Source organism: Notechis scutatus, chromosome 1 (assembly GCF_049901735.1).
Source record: "Notechis scutatus isolate UNSWTSFEM ecotype Mainland chromosome 1, rNotScu1.2, whole genome shotgun sequence".
Taxonomy (NCBI): domain Eukaryota; kingdom Metazoa; phylum Chordata; class Lepidosauria; order Squamata; family Elapidae; genus Notechis; species Notechis scutatus.
The window spans coordinates 255551917-255571567 of NC_142009.1; the positions used below are offsets into that span (position 1 = coordinate 255551917).

At 38.2% G+C, this 19651-nt stretch overlaps 1 protein-coding gene across 10 annotated transcripts in view; it reads right to left on the reverse strand.

The window, feature by feature from the left end:
* ANO5 (anoctamin 5) overlaps positions 1 to 19651 on the reverse strand; it is a 71782-nt gene that overhangs the window by 25795 nt on the left and 26336 nt on the right. For all 10 annotated transcript variants that reach the window (XM_087951102.1, XM_087951101.1, XM_087951098.1 and 7 more), the window contains 8 exons: positions 17458 to 17571; positions 10121 to 10189; positions 8271 to 8555; positions 6811 to 6924; positions 6105 to 6220; positions 5065 to 5199; positions 4476 to 4581; positions 4327 to 4387 (listed from right to left, as the gene is read on the reverse strand). In XM_087951102.1, coding sequence (XP_087807228.1) covers positions 4327 to 4387; positions 4476 to 4581; positions 5065 to 5199; positions 6105 to 6220; positions 6811 to 6924; positions 8271 to 8555; positions 10121 to 10189; positions 17458 to 17571 — 1000 coding nt within the window. The remainder of the gene's footprint in view (positions 1 to 4326; positions 4388 to 4475; positions 4582 to 5064; positions 5200 to 6104; positions 6221 to 6810; positions 6925 to 8270; positions 8556 to 10120; positions 10190 to 17457; positions 17572 to 19651) is intronic.

Below are 19651 nucleotides of genomic sequence, written 5' to 3' on the forward strand. Positions count from 1 at the left end.
CTCTTTGGGACCACAAACAATAGAGAGTAACAGCCTTGACCCCGCTGTTCAGATGGGACCTCTCTAATGGCCCAAATATGTAGAAGATGATTGATAGCCTCCTGCATCAACTGCATTAATGGGGTCCGTGGATCTAGGGCTCCTAATGAAAAAGTTTGGGGGGGAGGATTGAAACTCTAGCGCCAAACCAAACCTAATAGTGTCCTTGACCCACGCATCAGAGGTGGAGCTGTCCCATTGATCAGCAAACAATTTTAGCCGCCCTCCAATGGGAACTGCTATCAAGGACTCACTTGGGGCGATGAAAAAATCGGCCCCCGGTGCCTCTGGACTTTCTTCTGTTTTGGCCTCCCTGCTGACCTCTATCGGAAGATTCAGACCTATCCTGTCTAAAACTGGGCCTGTAGCCTGATGTTCTCTGAGATCTGGGAACGTATGGGCCTTGATAGTAGGGCCGAAAGGAACCCCTTCAAAACGACTGGGGCATTCTGTTTTCAGACCTCCGAAAAAGAGGGGGAAGCACTTTTTTCTTGTTTCTATTCTCTATAAGGAGGGGCTCCAAGACACTGCCAAATAATTTATCCCCCGATATTGGGGCTGATGCCAACTTGCATTTATGCTTGGTATCCACCTGCCAATGCCTGAGCCATAGCAGTCTCCGTGCTGATACGTGATATGCTATGGCCCTAGACGAGAATTTGACTGCATTAAATGTGGTATCGGTGGAGAATTCTGCTGCTGCAATAATTTTAGCTATGTCCTGGTGGGCTCTGACATTTGATGCTGGCAATATATCCCTCAAGTGGAAGAGCCATCGTAGGGAGGACCGTGTAAAAAAGGACGCCACTGTAGCTGCCCTAATGGCCCAGGCGTCAGAAACGTGCGCCCTACGAAGTGCCAACTCTTCTCTCTTTTCTTCCGGTCTCAGGGCTTCCTCGGCCTCGTTGGGAAAGGTTGAAGAAGAGGCCAGTGCCACAATGGGCTCATCCACCTCCAGTGTTTTGAGAAAATTTGAAAACTCTGGTGCCAAATTATAATATCGTTTATCGTACCCTGTTTGGGCTGGGTATGATGCTGCTGATGCCCACTGATTTTGTACTAATTCAGCAAACATACGAGGGACAGGAATAGCTTCCGCCTCATTAGCCGGTTGTGAGAATATTAGATCCTCGGATTCATCCTGAGACCCTGTTGACAATGGATGAGGGTTTGATGTGCCTAGTTTAGCGGTGTTCTTTGCCTTGAACAGTAAGGATTTAAAGAGGTGTGGGCGAAAAAGGCCAGAAAAGGTAGGTTGGTCCGGAATGAGGCCTTCGTCGTCCGACATTCCCCGTTCTAGTGGGTCAGCCTCTGACAACCCCAAGTCCATCTGATGGATCGACCCCACCTCCATGGGAACATCCTGATCCTCAAATTCCACCTCCTCCCAAAGACCCTGGGTTGGTATGTTGGAATATTGGGGAATACCTGAGTTTGATGTTGTCCCATATGAGCAAAGGATCGAGCGGACAGGGATCCCGCATCCGAAGCAGCCAAGAAGTGTCTGGTCCTGATGGATTGCTGAACTCCAGCCGCAATGCCCCTTTGAATCGCCATCTCCATCCATTGCCTCATTTCGATGGGGATAGTCTCAGGTAATCCCTCCTCCTGTCTTAGGCCGGTGACCGTAGGGGTGAAGGTTGCCTCTGGGATTAGCCGGGCAGTGATCATTGGAGGAGATGTGCCTATGGGAGGTTGTCCAGAGACAGCCTGCCTGGGCTGGGTAGATAAGTCCAAGGGCCCCAACAATGGACTTGGGTCCTGATCAGATTGTTGTGTCATAGCCAGCTTGTCTGCCTCCCTGGCTCGTTTCTGCAATTGCCTTTCCAAAGCTAGGTGCCATCTATGGGCATCCTTATCCGCCACCTTAGAGGCCTTTTGGGGGCCCACTGGCTTATCTCGGGACTTATTTGTCTTGGAGCAGAAAGCGTTGTCACCTTCCATTGTGGATGACTGATTCTCTTGCCTCTGACTTTAATTTTTAATTATTATTTTTTAAAAATTATTATTATTATTATTATTATTATTATTATTATTATTATTATTATTATTATTATTATTATTATTTGTACTTTGGGGTGATGCCTTCCCCTGTGGTTGAAAGTAGAACACTCCTCCAGGAGAGTGTATGTGTGTGTGTGTGTGTGTGTGTGTGTGTGTGTATGTATGTATGTATACACACACACACACACACACACACACACACACATATATACCCATATACATATAAATATGCCTATATCTATATGTAAAACTGTGCATATGGTAAACAGTATCTAAGGGTCCCCAACAAGGGAAACCCCCCAAGCGCTCCAAGCGAGAACTTTCTGGATTCCTGGTCCCCAACAAGGGAAACCAGCTATACAGGATCTGAGGTGGATTCTTTCCTGTCAAAACAAAGCGTCCTGCTGTTTAAAATGGCTTGCGGCTTCACTCCAAAGAAATGAACCAAAGGCAATTGCAAGGAAATTCCTGTTTAATGACTAGTCTGCTTATCCAACGTCAGCCAGACAAGGGAGAGCAAAACCCAGGGAGAACGAAGTGGGAAGGTACTGCCCCAGTCCCCCAAAAGGGAAACCAGCGGGGAATGGCGCCTGTGATATTTAGGCACAAACTTGAGCCAGCCATTGAAAAAGGCGGGAAGCCAGAATCTCCGCTGCTAATGTCTGAGAAGTCTAATGAGCCGCTGCTACTGAGGCTCTAACTTGCGAGTTAAATGCTCCTGTCAGACGAAACGGCAAGGCGAAGTGAGCCGCGGCTGCGAGCGCTCCGCTACGATTGCAGAGAAGACGATCGGAAAGTTAGATAAGGTAATTGCCTGAGGCAGTTGCCTCAGGCTGCCCGCGGAGTGGCAAGCTCCGCTAGTTACAAAGAAACTGTTTTTAAACTGGTCGAGACAACCTAATAGAGGCACAAGCCTGAAAAAAGCCAAATTAAATGGGGAAGATTTTTACAAGCCAAAATAACCCAAGAGCAAACCTGAATCAGAAAACCGTTCCAGTCAGGGAGTGCACAACCTTTTACCACGAAGGCTGAGCTAAAACTGGGGGACGCTGGGGAGGTGTCCCGTGGAGGAGGAGGAGTGTCCCGGAGTTTTAAGCCCAGCCTTTCCAGAAGAGACTGAAGCACCTCCCACTTCTGGATGCTCTGAACAGCTCATGGGAGAATGGTTCTCCCCAAAGCACCCCCCCAAAGCAATTAATCCAGGCTATGTGGAAACACAAGGCTGTGCTGCCCACCCACTGGCCCCCACCCTTTGGCCGAGCGCAAACCTTACCCTGAGTAAAGCCACGCAAGCTGGAACTGGAAGGTAAGACGAACAGCGGGGGAGGGAAATCCATCCCGGGGTGGCTTGCTGACGTTGGTGGGAAAGTCAGTTCCATATTTCAGAGCTGCAGTAGTCACAAGACTGACCCTTTGGTCATCCCGGACCAGTTCTTCCAGTCCATAGCAGGCCGGTGCACCCGGGTGGAGGAGGAGCTGCTCCGGGATGACCAAAGGGCCAGTCCTGTGACTACTGCAGCTCTGGAATGTGGGACCAACTTTCCCACCAATGTCAGCAAGCCACTGTCAGTCAAAATTCATATTAGTGGTCTGCGGGAGTTAAAATTATGAGTTTGGTGGTCCCTGGGGTCCAAAAGTTTGGCGAGCCCTGCCCTAAAGCATTCCAGGCAACTGATTATCCAGCTCTTCTTAATAACCTTCAGTGATAGAACACCCACAACTCCAGGATGCAAGCAAGAAGTAAAAGTTACTTATACAAATATTTATTTACAAAAAATATGTTAATTATGCTGTAGAAATTATTTTTATTATAAATGTGGATATTATTATGTCAACAGTACTTCAACTGGTCAGAATTAACCAGCTGCATTAAAGCACAACTAAAATTTTACTTATCTAGGTCGCTGAATTTCAGTTAATAAATATATTTAGGGAAAGTTTGCAGTATTATAGAAGATGTTCAGCATGAAGGGAAGAATATCATGCCTGAAACTTTGTCCTTATCAATCAACTATCCAGTTTTCTTTCAGATTAATGATGTTTACAATTTGTCATAGTAATTCAACAAAGCTTTGTATCCTGAACAGCTTCTCTATAAATGGAATGGAGTCTGATCAAGCACAGAATATTTACTTATCTCTTATTTATTTTGTGGAATTTTTGTAACACCCATTTAAATGTGAGAAGTGTACAAATCAAAACATAAAATCATCTCTGAATAAATAACACCCAACTCCTTAAAATTAATTCTGAAAACATTAATAATGAAACAAGTACACTTACCCCAGATGCCCATAAATATTGCAAAAAAGAGGGTTGCCACATTGTCAAACAAATGGGAATACTAGAATTGAAAAACAGGCATTATCCATTGAGTAATACATGAAACAGTATGTATTTTTGAAAATACAAATGTTGTAATTGTTACAAACCTGTGAAGACTCACAAGTTGAATTAAGCCTCCAGTAATCACATTTTCGATCACATAATGGACACATGATAATTTCTCCACCAATATCGGGATTACATATTTCTTTGCTAAAGAGGATGGACATAGATGTGGAATATTTAATAAAATGGATTAAAGGAATAATAGTGCTTGTTCACAATCAGAATTAATCTCTGTCTTTCAGTACATAGTAAGAAGCTATATCTGAGCTATTATTATGGTTGAAAACTATATCTGAGCCATTATTATGGCATAGATTACAGTTCTGCCACTGGGTCATAGATCTTTGCTGAAATATATTCAAATCAGCTCATCAGGTTAGGCCAGAATCTTTATATAAAACCATACATCTAGAAAGAAAGAAAGAAAGAAAGAAAGAAAGAAAGAAAGAAAGAAAGAAAGAAAGAAAGAAAGAAGGAAGGAAGGAAGGAAGGAAGGAAGGAAGGAAGGAAGGAAGGAAGGAAGGAAGGAAGGAAGGAAGGAAAGAAAGAAAGAAAGAAAGAAAGAAGGCAGGCTTCATCATTAACTGATCAATGTAACTTAACTAATGTTGCTATGTCAATTACACTTACCTGCTCATATTTTCATTCATTGTGAACAAACCATACAGAAAACAAATGAAACCAACAACAGCTGCAAAGAACAGCATCTCAGTATAAAAACCCAACCAGGCAAAATAAATCCCAATCTTCTCTCCGTAATACTTCCTGCAAGAAAATAATTCAAGAAAAACAAAGGCAAAGCTCAAAATAACAATAAAGGATAAAATTTTGATATAATGTTCTAAGACATATCCCAAAGGAACTTACTATAAAATAATCCTCAGCTTATTCACCCCTGAAAGTTCTAATACTGGCTATCTACTATATATCTAAAATATATTGAATTATTGTCAAGCCAGTTCTATCTACTTTATTATGTATTTCCTTGGTCTTCTATATATTAGCACTCTGCATGCTTCAAAATATTCTGAAAAGGGGGCAGCACAGAAACTTTTTGCTAACGATTAAAGTAGCCATTTTTTCCAGACTTCTATATGAGAGTGAAAAGATATGGAATTTCTTTAAGTTGTTAACTCTGTATTTCTTTCTCAATCTTGGCAAATTTAAGATATGTAGACTTAAAAACTCAGAATTCTCCAACCAGCAATGATACTGTTCTATATTACTCTTAAAGAAACTGCAGTTGGGTTTTTTTTTTTCAGACTTGTGTGGAAGCTGGGAAAAAGATGGATAGAAAGGTACTGTGCTCATATATGGTCACAAGCATGTCTTCCAAATTATTTTTCAAGCATACACTGCTTATTTTTACATTATATTCAACATATAAACATATTGTTTAGAAAAAGAAATATAGGCAGGTAATATAGCATACATTAGAGCCATGATGGCACAGTGGTTAGAATGCAGTAGTGCAGACTGACTCTGCCCACAGCTAGGAGTTCAATCCTGATCAGCTCAAGGTTGACTCAGCTCTGCATGTTTCCAAGGTAGGTAAAATATTTGGGGACAATATGCTAACACTGCAAACTGCTCAAAGATTGCTATAAAGCTATTGCTATATTTCTGGAATGACCCAATGGCCATTAATATATCAGGGATGATCAATTTACCTGATAAGATCCAAGGGCTGTTCCTTGTAAAACCTAGGAAAACGGGCCCACTCCCTATATAAGGTATATCTTTCATTTTCACACTTTGGGTCATTTGACTTCTTCCAGTACTGACACTGAATCAGTGTGGAAAAATAAAATAAAGAAGAAACAAAATACAACAATAAATAGCAACACAATTTCTCCAACAATACTATTGCAAAATACAAAATAAATCTATAGGTGTTTCCATGTTTAATAGACAGACATTTTTACACCTACACAGAAACAGAATGTATTCCTTTTCAACTTTTCTGGGAGAATATCAGAATCAATAAGACTGTTCTCCAAGTTAATTATATGTATGGATTTTGTGTGTCCAGCAAGTGTTCATTGCTTGCCACCAGAGGGCAATATAACACTAATCTCTAATCTTCTAATGCTCTTTTGTTCATTCTACAACTATAAATGGATACTGTTCTTTCTCTCCTTCCAATTTCATTTTTTTTCTGAGATATTTAGAGTTGTTTTAGCATATGTTATATGCATTCACATACCTTTAATATAAACAATTCCATTATACTATTCACAATTACAAAAAACATAGAAACTGGCCTATTAAGAAAGCACAGACAAATGTATTCAAATACAATTTACAGAGAAAGACAGGTTTTCTTCAGAATATAATGCAAATACTGGAAAATAAATGAAAGACTAAAATGCCTACATCATGAAGAGGGTAAGCAGCAGAGTAGGTGCCATTATTTAGAAGTCTTTTGATTCCAAACTTCTTTTTCCCTTCTTCTGTTCCATATGGGCACCTTGTTAAAATATAAAAAACCTAGAAGAGAGGGGGATAGAACTCCATATTTAAAATTATTGCCATATTATTTAAACTATGAGAATGTATTTTTTTTCCTCTGTGAAATTTGACATGTTATTTTTGATTAGTTACATATACTAATTATGGCATTAATCTTTGAGGCCCTTTCTAAATACTTCTTGCAGTTTATAAAAGGAAGCAAGTTTTTCCGAGGATAAATTTTATTGTTCTTCCTGTTTCAGTCTTCTAGTTAGGAATCTCACCGCCTTATGTTTTTCAATATCTTTGTGAAAAAATAGAAAAACAGTATGACTCTTCTATTAGGGATATATAGATAGTCCTCGACTTACAATCTTAACTGAGCTCAAAATTTCTGCTGCTAATAGAGATATCCGTTAAGTGAATTTTGCCCCATTTTACAACCTTTCTTGCCACGGTTGTTAAATGAATCACTGCAGTTAAATTAGTAACATGGTTGTTAAGTGAACCAAGCTCCCCCACTGAAAGAAGGTCAGAAGGTCGCAAAAGCTCCAGTACATTGCAACCGTCATGAGTACAAGTCAGTTGCCAAGCATATGAATTTTGATCACATGACCACGGGGAAGCTCCAATGGTCGTAAGTGTGGAAAATGGTCATGTCACTTTTTCAGTGCCTTTGTAACTGTGAATGGTCACTAAATGAACTGTTGTAAGCTACCTGTATTCATTTCACCATGTAAAATTGTGTGTCTGTTATAACTCTGCAAACTTTCAATTTAAGTTTTATTAATTTTCTACTCGATTCTGCAAACTTTCAGAGATCTGGTTTGTTTAATGATGCTTCCTCCTTTGACACTGCTTGGAACAGCAATGCTCCTCCACACTTCTGAAGGGCCAAGCTTCTTTCCCTTCCATTCCAATAATGAGAGAAGACAGGAAACACCTCTATGAAATAAATTGGCAAAGAACACCATCCTTGGGGGAAAAAATTGCCTTGACAACACAATAAGACAGGCATTCAGCTGAGGAGCCTTTGCTTGACCCTGCTGAATTCTCCCATATTTGGGCCTTCTGCAATTGCTGAGTCATCCTTTGTGCTGTAATTCAGGGTGAGTCATATCATTTAAATACAAAAGAAAGGCCTTTTCTGGCTGGAATAACCAAGGAAAGTAAAGCATATGCCATTTTATGCTCAGGGTGCTTTTTTCTCAAATGATTCTGTATGGCAAACCCAACCAACCTTAAGTCAACAACACTAGAGCATTAAGGACAATTTCACAGCGGTCCCCATAGGCATGTTGTGGTAGGCAACATGTTGCCATCTAATCCACAAGCTGACTGTTGTTGTATTACACTATCACTGAATTGGTAAATGAAGTACTCACTATTCTGTTTCTGACAGATGGCAAGAAAAACGTATTCTCATCATCAATGAGGTACAATTCCTGTCTTTCTTTGCTAAATGGTGCTGTAAAGTAGTCAGGTTCAGGGTGCATCACAATCTCAGGTAGCCTAAATGGCGCGAATATGCAGTCCAATGGGTTCTCCACTGGGCAGGGAATATCATTCTCTTTGATGGGCATTTTGATGTTGAGTACTTCGGCGTAAGTGATCAGAATTTCCCACGGGGCGTGAATCTTCACAAAATATGTTTTGTCATTTTCAGACTCCTGCAAGTGAAACAAAAAAGAGTTGATCATAAACTAAGCAATTTGCCCTCCAAAGGTATGGTAATAACTACAAAGTCTACGAAGTTGGACAACTACCCTTTTCATCCCCATGTATAATTGGGAAGGACAATGTCCTTTGAATATTTTCAGTGTTCAAAAAGCTGTATTTTTCTTCCAGCATGCACTGATCTTGCTATTCTTCTAGGATTTATTTATCCATACTCGGATGAGGTTTATAGCATTTCAGAAAAAGTCCATAATGAACAATCTCTGGAGCAGCCAGGCTGAAATCTTCCTGGGTTTTTTGGGGGGGAGGGAGTGGGGAGGGAGAGCAATCTAAAACATTCTGAGACTAAAAATAAAAAAATTCAGACAATTAGTGCTGAAGGTCTCTTGCAACTTTTAAGTGTATGGACGTAAAATACACATATGAGAAACAAGGACACCTCAATTCTAATAGGGTATAAGTGGCTTCTAAAACATTTGTAAGAATCACCTCTAGGTTTGACATTTACTGCATTGTACTTTTGTAGTTTCCTTTTTAGAATCTGAGGCAAAAAACGTTAGTCACACTTAAATCATTAGTTATCACTAATTTCATTAGTATTATGGAAAATGGGGGGAAATAACAAAGACTAATTTTCAGCTATCCTAACAAGTGCTGGCTAAGGAGATTGTGTGTGTGTGTGTGTTTGTATCTATGTACATGTATACACACACACACACACACACACACACACAAGATTTAAGATTTGTAATTATTTCCTTTTGATTGCACCCACAATCTGAACATAAGTTCAGAGCCAGTTATTTGGGGACTACTAGGGGAAAATTACCGATACATGATATATTAAATATTTTATTGTATTTATTTAGTTAGTTACAGAATTTGCATGGCCGCCCACTCACTTTCAGTGACTCTGGGCAGTTTACCAAAAATAAGATATTGAGAATTGAGAACATTAAATTGGAGCAAGTTGGCTATTAGCTAATAAGGGGTTGGAGGAAGAGAGAAAAAGCAATCAGTTAGATTTTTTTAAAAATCAATTTTCAGTTTCCACCCTTCACACAAAAGCCAGAAAACATTTAAAAATGCCAGTTTTTGAAACTTCGTAATGTTCAACATTCCACTTCTTTCATGAAACCTTCTCTTTATGTCCAAATCTTTTTTTCCATGCAGTTGCTAGTTATGTTTATCAGTTCCAATGCTGCATAGAATTACCTATAATCCAGGATAGACATAAAAGTATGATATAAAATCATGCAATCTCCCTTTAACAAAAAAAAAAAAAAAAGGGCAGAATATTAATGCAATGTCTTACAAAACTGCAAAAGACACAGATCAATTGTGGAGTACCCTTATAATACTACAGTTGCTTCAGAAACTTGTCAGTATTATTTTCTGATTACCATCTTTTATATATAATGATGGTAGTACAAACAAACAAGTTAAACATGGTGTTCAGGGAGCAAAGATCCCACTTCCAACTATTTCTAGCGATTTTCATTGCCCCAATACTTCTAATCATTTATTTTAATCACTAACAACCCACAGTAATTCCTACCTTCTTATCTTCCGTTTCTAGTTCCAGACCTGTTTTTACTAGATTGTTCTCAAACATTCGCCTTCGATCCTGAAAAAAAGAAACACCAGAGAGCTTTTTTATTCAACCAACATGAGATTTTAATATACACCAACTTCTAAACATAGTTCTTTTTGCATCATCTTTATGAATTAAGAGTTACCTTTTTCCAGATCAAACCTTGAAGGAAGCTCATTCATATTATGGCCCCCAAAGTATAAAAACAAGTAAAATATTAAACACATTGCTAACATTTTTATTTTTCTTACAATAAATTACTGCAATAGGAATGAAGAAATGGGAATTCTTATGAATGGATTTGCATCAGGAACAATATTTTTCTTCTTTGTTCCTTTAATGAGAGTCCGGGTGTGGCTGACCTGCTGTTGGACTATAGATATTGGCTTACAATGGTACATTATGTTTTCCAAATGAAGGCTGTTGGATTTACATTGTGTACGTTGTTTGTTTGTGTGCATGCATGCATGCCTTAGTCAGTTTTGACTCTTAGCAATTTCCTGGACTAGCCCCTGCAGGGTTTTTTTGGCAAGATTTTTGGAAGTGATTTCCTAGGGCTGAGAGAAAGTGACCCAGCTGGCTTTGTGCTGAAGGTGAATGGTCCCAATCTCCTGGTTTCTAGGTTGGTGACTTAATGCTCTTTCAGGATAGCCCCATGTAGAGAGCATTGCAGAAGTCCAAGTATGAGATTACCAGAGTGTATACGACTGAGTGGACTCCTGATCCAGGAGAAGCAGCAACTGGCACACAACCTGAAGTTGTGTAAAGGCTCTCATAGCTACGACCGTCACCTGCTCTTCAAGCAGGAGCTGTGAGTTCACCCCTATGTTGTTGATGGTCTGTCTTGGGTAGTGCCACCCCATCTGTGAGATATTATCATCCCCAACCACCCCCAAATTTCCAATCAGTCTGGATAAATGACTATACTTGACATAACAGTCTCATGAGTATTCTGTTTGTTACACATTGGATTGGGATTGGGGGAAGGGGACCTTCACTTGTTCTGCACTTGAGATAATACAACACAATCCTGTTTTGCCCCTCTTTGACATAGTCCTACTTTACATTTTTTAGTGTGTTTATTGCTTTAAGACAGAAATGGTGCATGTGTGGAGCAAATATACGTATATGCACCTGCAGATGGATAAAAGCATCAGAAAACAGTGAATCCAAATCTCTAAGGAAAAAGTCAGTGCAACCATCTGCCAATTAGATCCACATCTCTCCTGGTTGGTAAAAGACTCCAGAACAGTGATAAACCACATTCCTGGGATCTTTCAAGGAGCTTACAGCTGCTACCTAATAAGCAGAGAGAGTTCTAATGAAAGTAGTCAAGACTTGTTTAAATAGATATAATCACACACTGCTTACAAACCAGCAGTGGCAGCTGAAATATTTTTTCCTACCTCCTACAGTGCTAATAACAAAGTAAACTTCAGTTACACTGATTATCCATGGAGAAAGAACAAAGTACCTGCTCTTTCCTAGTCCAAAGACAATATGTACTAAAGTAGGTGCCATATTGTGATATGGAATAACTATTTATCAGTGCTTATCTGCAAATTAAAGATATCATCTTTTATAGGTATGCCAATCCTCAAAATAATATTCAACTGTGATTTTTAAACACTATTAAAGTAAAACAAGTTTTCAAATACAGTGGTTAAAGTTCTAGTGAAAATTTGATCACCTGATTTAATCTCAAAGAGGTCTATTTGTTGATAAAATCACATTCATCCTTCAAATTTGCACTTGCTATCCAAAATACTATTCAGCACCAGAATCCAGTCATTTTCTTTCTTTAGCCTTTATGTGGTCAGCTTTCACGGCCATATGTTATGGCTGAGAAGATGATGACACTGACAATACTTGCCTTCATTGGCAACTGAAAGTATCTTCACTACAATAGTTTGTTCAGATTTGTCAGTCTTTCCCTTAAGAAGCAAACTATTTAATGTTACAGACACTTATCCTGTGGGATTTGGAGTCCAGAAAATACTTCACCTATTTCTACCAGATTGGCACTTGTCACATACTTAGAATTATTTTTAAAAAATTGGCTTTGGCACTCTTTAACATTCAACTTTGACTTTCTTTAAAAGTCTTTCTTGCTTCCAGCTACTAAAGAAAGATAGATATTTATAAAGATATCATTAGCAGACCTGAAACACAATTTTAATTCCAACTTCCATCTCTAGTTCAGCATTTTTGCATATAAACAGGGTAACAATATACTCCTTTCACAATTTGATTCTTTCGTAATAAATTTATTACAATTTACAGTAATAAAAACTAATCCAAACTAAAAAATTATAAAAAGGTTAAAAAAAAGAAAAAGGAAAAAACACAAAATAAACTTTACTCTTAGAATGTAATAAAGAAAAAGAAAAGAAACCTATAAAGTGATTTTCCCCTTTATCAAAAATATAATTTCAGTTATTTATCACCTTCCCTTAAAATGCAACAAAATATTTCTTTCTCCCATATCATATCTTTTATCTATAAACAAATCCATAAACCATCAATCCTGATGTCAGTAAAAGTCCACTAAGGATTACGATATAGTTAATAACATATCTATTTTAACTTTGATGAGATAAACCAGTGTTATATTCTTCTTTTTACTTCTAAAAATTCATTTTTTTCTTTGTCTCGTCTCTCAAAATTCTTCAAAACTTTAACAATCCTATTTTGCCAATTCAATACAGGAAAATTATCCAGGTCACTCTCTTTGTTTGTTATTAATTTAATTTTAAACTATCCGCCAGTTTCTATTGTGTATCTAGTATAACATCTTTTTTCTATGTGATTCTTGTAGCCTATTATTTTTAAATCCACTTTGAAATCAGTCTCAATCATGCCATACTTGTTCCTCTTCTATAACAACTTTTAACAACTCTTATCTACAGAGGCAGATATTCTTAAAATTACTTCTGGGTCATTTGTTCAAAATGTCCAAAGTTAAAATATTTTGCTTCATTATGTAAGAGTAAGCTGACTTTGAGTGTTCTTCTCCTTTAACAATAATATTTTGTTCCTTCTCATAAACCTCTTGTGTCCAATTTTTAAAGGCTTACTTGTTGTTGTTGTTTTAATCAAAAACAAAAGCATTTTTGACAGGAAGGTTCTTATAATTAATTCCAAATTATATTTCAAATTAATGTAGATCTTTAGTCTGTTAGCAACTTTGTAAAATCAAATGTTTTAATCTTTTGTCATTTATTCCTATAATGGAGTGTGGGAATGACCTCGGGTGATGAGGTGGAAGAAAGGCATGCTGCTTAGGGAATGATCAGATAAGAGAGGGCAAAGCCCTCAGCTACATATCAGGCAGAGAAAGGAACCTCCCTAACTTATCAGGCTATAAAAAAGAAGGCTGAGGCTCTATTAACAGAATCTTGCAATACTAATAATGCAAATCTCCTATTGTCTTTTTTACAAGCCTGTTAAGTTATGGAGGTCACTAAATACTGGAGGGGGGAATGATAAAACAAACTAAGTTTTGGGAAACAACTGAAGAGTTCAGATGGCACCTGCTTGTAGTAGCAACTGGAGCAACATGATGTGTATGCACTGCATATAAAGAGATCAGAATCATGAGTCATGACAAGACAGCTTATCTTCTATAAAAATAGTAACTGGGGAATCAACAGTTTGGCGGGGCCCTGTATGCTATGGTTCTAATTCATCCCCAATTCCAATGTAACACATGTACAAAGTGTCAAATAGATGACCATTTGTAATAAAATGTAGATAAGCCTTAGACCACTGGGAGTAGAATTTTTCTTTCTAGACAGGTGTTAAGTTAGATTGCAAAGTCAGGAAGACCGGGTATAGCCATTAGGCATATGCAAAATGGTTCCACTGTGTTTTAGGTGCAGCTCTCAAAGGTAATCCTCTTTTGCATATGAAACAAAGCAATCTGCCTTATGAAGCACTGAGATGGGACCAGTTTTCAAACCCATATATAGAAAATCACTGTGTAACTAAGACATTTCTAAACTGAAATAGGACATTTATACTAAATCAATAATGAAAAAGTACCATCCTGTTTTTGGACCCGTTTTGGTGGAATGATTCAGTCAAATCTCCTTCAAACTGAATAATTCCATAAAATTAGTGGCTACCTACTGCTGTTGTAGTTATGTTGACCTTAAATGCACATGTGGATTCAGAGGTGCTTCAAAAATTGTACCACTGACCCAATTTAAATACATTACAAATGGAAAATAGCACTTTATAACTCTGAAGGGGATTTATTTGTTGAAAGGTTGTAAAGTTTATTTCTAGTTTTCAAAACTAATTTTCCCATCCTATGTTTTTCCCTCATGGAGAGAAAAATGGCTAAGCATATTAAAATAAAAGGGTGCCTTCATTAAGCATATTGACGTAAAAAAGTGCACAGTCTAGCAGTTGTTTTGAAGTCCAGTCCTTGTTAAGATTGGTCATGTCACATTATGTACATAGACCTTGGTGAGTTGCCTTTGGTGAAATGAATGGCTAAACAAATTTGATAAATAACCATTTCTTCCTCTAAGATCGCTTGAAATAATAAAAATACACAATCCAACTATAAAACATAGAAAAACCAGCAATTAAAGAAATAGAGAACTGATAAGAAATGGCTTTGAGAAACAAACATGGATATTTGTTCTAGGATGAATTATTTTTAACTTTAATTGTTAACAAAACACTGAAGTTTCCCCACGAACAGGTAGGCTAGCATTTTTCAGTCTTGGGTATTTCTGGGAGAATGGACCTCAGAATTCTCTTCATTGGCTATGTTGGCTATGGAATTCTGGGAGTTGAAGTCCAGACTCCTAGAAATGCCCAAGTTTGGGAAATGTTGACTGAGGCAAAGACCAGAAATTGTTTTATAAGTTTTTTTTTTGTTTAATTATATCATCCTATCCTTTATATATGGTTTGAATAAAGATAAAATATAAATATATACAAGAAAAAAAAACTTTATATTGGGTATATTTACTTTTTCACATGATTGCATGTGAAAGATGTTTCCATATTGTACAAGGTTTATAGGATACATCCGTTATGAAACTAAACAAGATGCTATCTTTCTTGAAACAGCAGCATAACTGTAACAAGAAACTTACTCCACTGACATATAATTAAATGTACTACTCCATACAATGTAATGTACAAAATGTCAACTATCCCCACAGGAAAAAAAATAAAAATAGGGGAGAGGAAGGATTTTTTACTTTTTCTTAAAGTGAAAAACAGTCCTATTAAATCAAACTGAAATCAAATAGACTTATTTGACTTTCTATATTATGAGCACACTCAGATATCTTTGAGAAGCACTTGGTCAGAAATCTTAAAAGTTCATGAGGGCATGAAATAATTATGACTTATGTGTCTGGTATTTGAATGATTTTTCCAACCACACAAATGATATTCATACACACCCAGGTTATTTTTTTTCTCCATATGACTGGTGGTTACTTTTTGTTTTTCTATCCTGGTATTCTGGACTTTAATAATCCTTAGCCAGGAAAATTATGGGCCTTGAAGGCCAACATATTTGGAGGATGCCAAGTTAGAGAAAGCTATCAGAAACTGCAGAAGCATATTTCAGCCACAGGAAGTCTTCAAGCCATGTCCATTAACTTGTATATTTCTGCAAAAGCATCTTCCAGTCATAGGAAATCTTAGAGGCCCAAAGTGTCACAAAATACAGTATATCAGGATCAGTGGTGGGATTCAATTTTTTTTACTACCGATTCTGTGGGCATGTCTTGGTGGGCGTGGCAGGGGAAGGATACTGTAAAATCTCCAGTCAGTGGTGGTAATTTGCCAGTTCTCCGAACTACTCAAAATTTCCGCTACCGGTTCTCCAGAACTGGTCAGAACCTGCTGAATACCATCTCTGATCAGGATGAAGTATTGTAACATGAAGCATCTTATCTAGATCTGGCCTGTCAAACAGGCAGCCCATTGGCCGGATGCACAGGCCATACCAATCCTGGATCCACAAAGGCCATGCCCACCCTGGCTCTGCAAAGTCAACGTGATGCAATCAAATTTGACACCTGTGATCTAGATCAGGGGTCACCAAACTTTTGGACCTCGGGGACCACTAAACTCATAATTTTAAATCCCAGTGACCACTAACTGGTTCTGTGGGTGTGGCCTAATTTGTGGGTGTGGCTTGGTGATCATGTGACTGGCTGGGCATGGCTTATATGTAAATATTATAAATATTTATATAATTATTGAATTTTTTTATAAAAAAGAGCAACTTTTACCCCAAATCAGGCAAAGCAGACAGGCAGATTAAGTTGTTCACATATTCACAGAATCATTCAGGGATCTATCTATCTGCCATCGGCTAGCTCAGTCTGTCACATAAAATTTGCTTGCAAGAAAACTCACAAAATTAACTCATAACACATCATGTATGTAAATATTGAATTTTTTATTTAAAAAAAGAGCAACTTTTACCCAAAATCAGGTAAAGCAGGCAGGCAAGTTGAGTTGCTCACAGAATCATTCAATGATCTATCTATCTGCCATCGGCTACCTGAGTCTGTTACATAAAATTTGCTTGCCATGAGTCTGCACTGAATAATAGAACCTTCAGTCCTAAGGGAGGTTTGTTTGGCTGTGCTTAAATGCAGAGCCGAAGATCTAAAGACTAGCTAGAAAGCAAGAAATCCAACCTTTTCCTGCTTCCTAGCTAATCTAAATCTCCCGGCACAGCAGAACAGCTGATGGTCAGAAAAAGGAAAAATAGCAATCTAGCAGGCATGTTTGCCGGGTAAGGAGTGAGTGGACAGGGAGGGTCCCGCAGGCCATGTGGGTGGTGCAGCCTTGTGTTTCTGCACAGCCTGGATTAATTGCTTTGGGGTGGGGTGCTCTGGGGGTGAGATTTCTCTGCGGCCCACCAAAATTTTCTCACAGCCCACCAGTTGGCGACTGCTAATCTAGATAAAGGGATTTCACTTATATACTGTATAAGAGAGCACTCAAACAAACTTTGGCAGGAAAAAAAGAATCTAGCTTTCTTTTCTTGCATGCAGCACAACTGGCTTCATCAAACATAATTTATTTTAACATTACATCAACAATTACTTTACGGGAAAAAACCTTGATCTTGGTTTGTAGAGATGAAAGCACATTATTTTCATCGTAAAGAGCACACATTAGAATTGTGCCATGCCATGGCAGGAACAGAACTCAAGAGCAAAATACAAGCAAAACTGCATAGACTTTCCAGGTTGTTGCCATACAAAAAGCAAAACTATGCCTTAAATTCAGAAGTTTTAAAAGATGCTTACCACTTTTTTTTCTCCATCCATTTTTGGATCATCCACATAAGTAAGTACAAAGTCTACTCTCCGTATACCATCTCTGAAGAAAACAGAATCCTTGCTTTGGTGTCTCTTATCAATCTAGAGAGAACAGAAAGCATCACTGTATCAGCATCCATTGTACATGTGTTATATTTCCACATGTATTTAAGTTTTTTCAAGTGTTCAGTTCTGGGAAAAGACTAAGGTCAAATAAGATATAAATAACATTTATTTTCAGACAGCATAGTTACAAAATATATTTTTCTTATATTTGCACAGCCAAACACTGACATGACTGACTTTCTTCATGAATAAGCAAGCACAAATGCAGAGACATTTGCCACAATGAAGTCGCCCTGTTATAAAGGTATTTATTAAACAGTAATTTCTGAAGCCTACACTAAGACTCACAAGTTTGCGATAGAATAAAGAAGCCAGTCAACATACATTTGAACAAGGACACAGGGTTGCTATTTTGAAATGCTCTTTTATGTTGCAGAAGTATTTTAGTCCCAATGCAATTTTGTACATTTTGCTGTATAAAGTGACAACATGTGAAAGCAGAAAGCACAGAAACAGCTCTGAAAATAAAAGAGTAAGTGCTGTAATATTATAGTTTAGGAAAACAAGATGTGCAGAAATGAAATCTACCTGACTGCAGATTTGAAAAGTATTTATGATTGCACAAGTTTCGGGATTATTATTGTTTAAGTGTTTGTTTTTAAATATATTTCTTACTTTCAAAAGGAGATTAGTAACCATCACACAGTCATAAATTTTGTTATTTACTTGCTATTTCTGAGTTTCAAAAGGAGATCCCTGGGTCCTTCTGCCTCAAAATAAATAAGTAAAATTAAAAATTAAAAAAAGATAAAGCCCTAAGGAAACTTTAGGGGGGAAAGTCTAGAACAGTTCCTTATCAGTCTTTCCTACCACCTACACTTCAATATTCTCAGATGGCATTATCTTCATATACTTTTTCTGGGGATGGTGTTTGGAAAAAGAAAAGGAGATGGAGCAAGAAAGGCATGAGTGTCATCAGGCTTTCTGGGAGCAAGTGGACACCCTACGTTGAGGAATCTACGCAGGTTCAAGGTCTTCTAATGGTATTTGATTGGAAGAATAAATAGGGAAGAGGAACAATTGGTCAAGACTTTTTGTTGAGATTCTATTCAATGTAGTGGTCTTGCGATGCTGGCTAGAAACAGCAGATTGCAAGTTTTAGTCCTGTCTTAGGCATGAAATTGGGTTGGGTTAGTCACTCTCTCTCAGTCCAGTAGAGCAATAAAGGTAGCAAAATTTGGAGGCTGCCCTTTTGAATTCCTTGAGAATTAAATCTGCAGAATCCAACTGATCCAGACAGTAATAACCCATTTATTCCAAAGGGTTGAATGTTGTGATGGGAATGTGCAGGTGGAGAATGGGGACAGCACCATAGCTTCCCAGATGGAAGGTGGCATAGAGGCCCAAAATAAGAGACTGCACAGTCTCACACTGGGTGGAGGAGGAGGGGAAGAGATGCAAGGTAACCTTCCCTAGAATCTCCCACAACATATCTATTAGGCTTGAAGGTTATAGCCAGGGGTGGGATTCAATTTTTTAAACAACCGGTTCTGTGGGCATGGCTTAGTTGGTGGGTGTGGCTTGCTGGTCATGTGACTGCGTGGGCATGGCCAACTCAATGTCACTCACATCAAGGGGCACTTCTTGCCTGGCCTCTCATGACAATGGGGATGCTGCAACGGTCGTAAGTGTGAAAAATGGTCATAAGTCACTTTTTCAGTGCCACTGTAACTTTGAATGGTCACCAGTTTTACACCAAAACTCAAAAAGGGTATGTAAACTCATGTTTGAATGTCAATCTTTCTAGCTAGCCAAGAAACCTTGCTGAATGTCACTCATCTTGGTTCCTTGTCATTAAAAGCTTCTTTTTGGCAGCTCTGCTTCATTATTCAATTATTTCTTCAAAGTGCTAACTCCAACGGGGAGTATTTCCTCCCCACAGCAGTGTAAAAAGCTTTAAACAACCCTTCCCTTTTAAGAAAGTATCAGCAAAGGAAAAAAACCTCCTTCTGAGACATAAGTCTAGGCATACTGCCAAGAATGTAAGAAGGGTGGAAAAAAACAAAAGGAGATTTCTTCCAACAACTGGTTCTCCGAACTGCTTGGAAAGTTAATG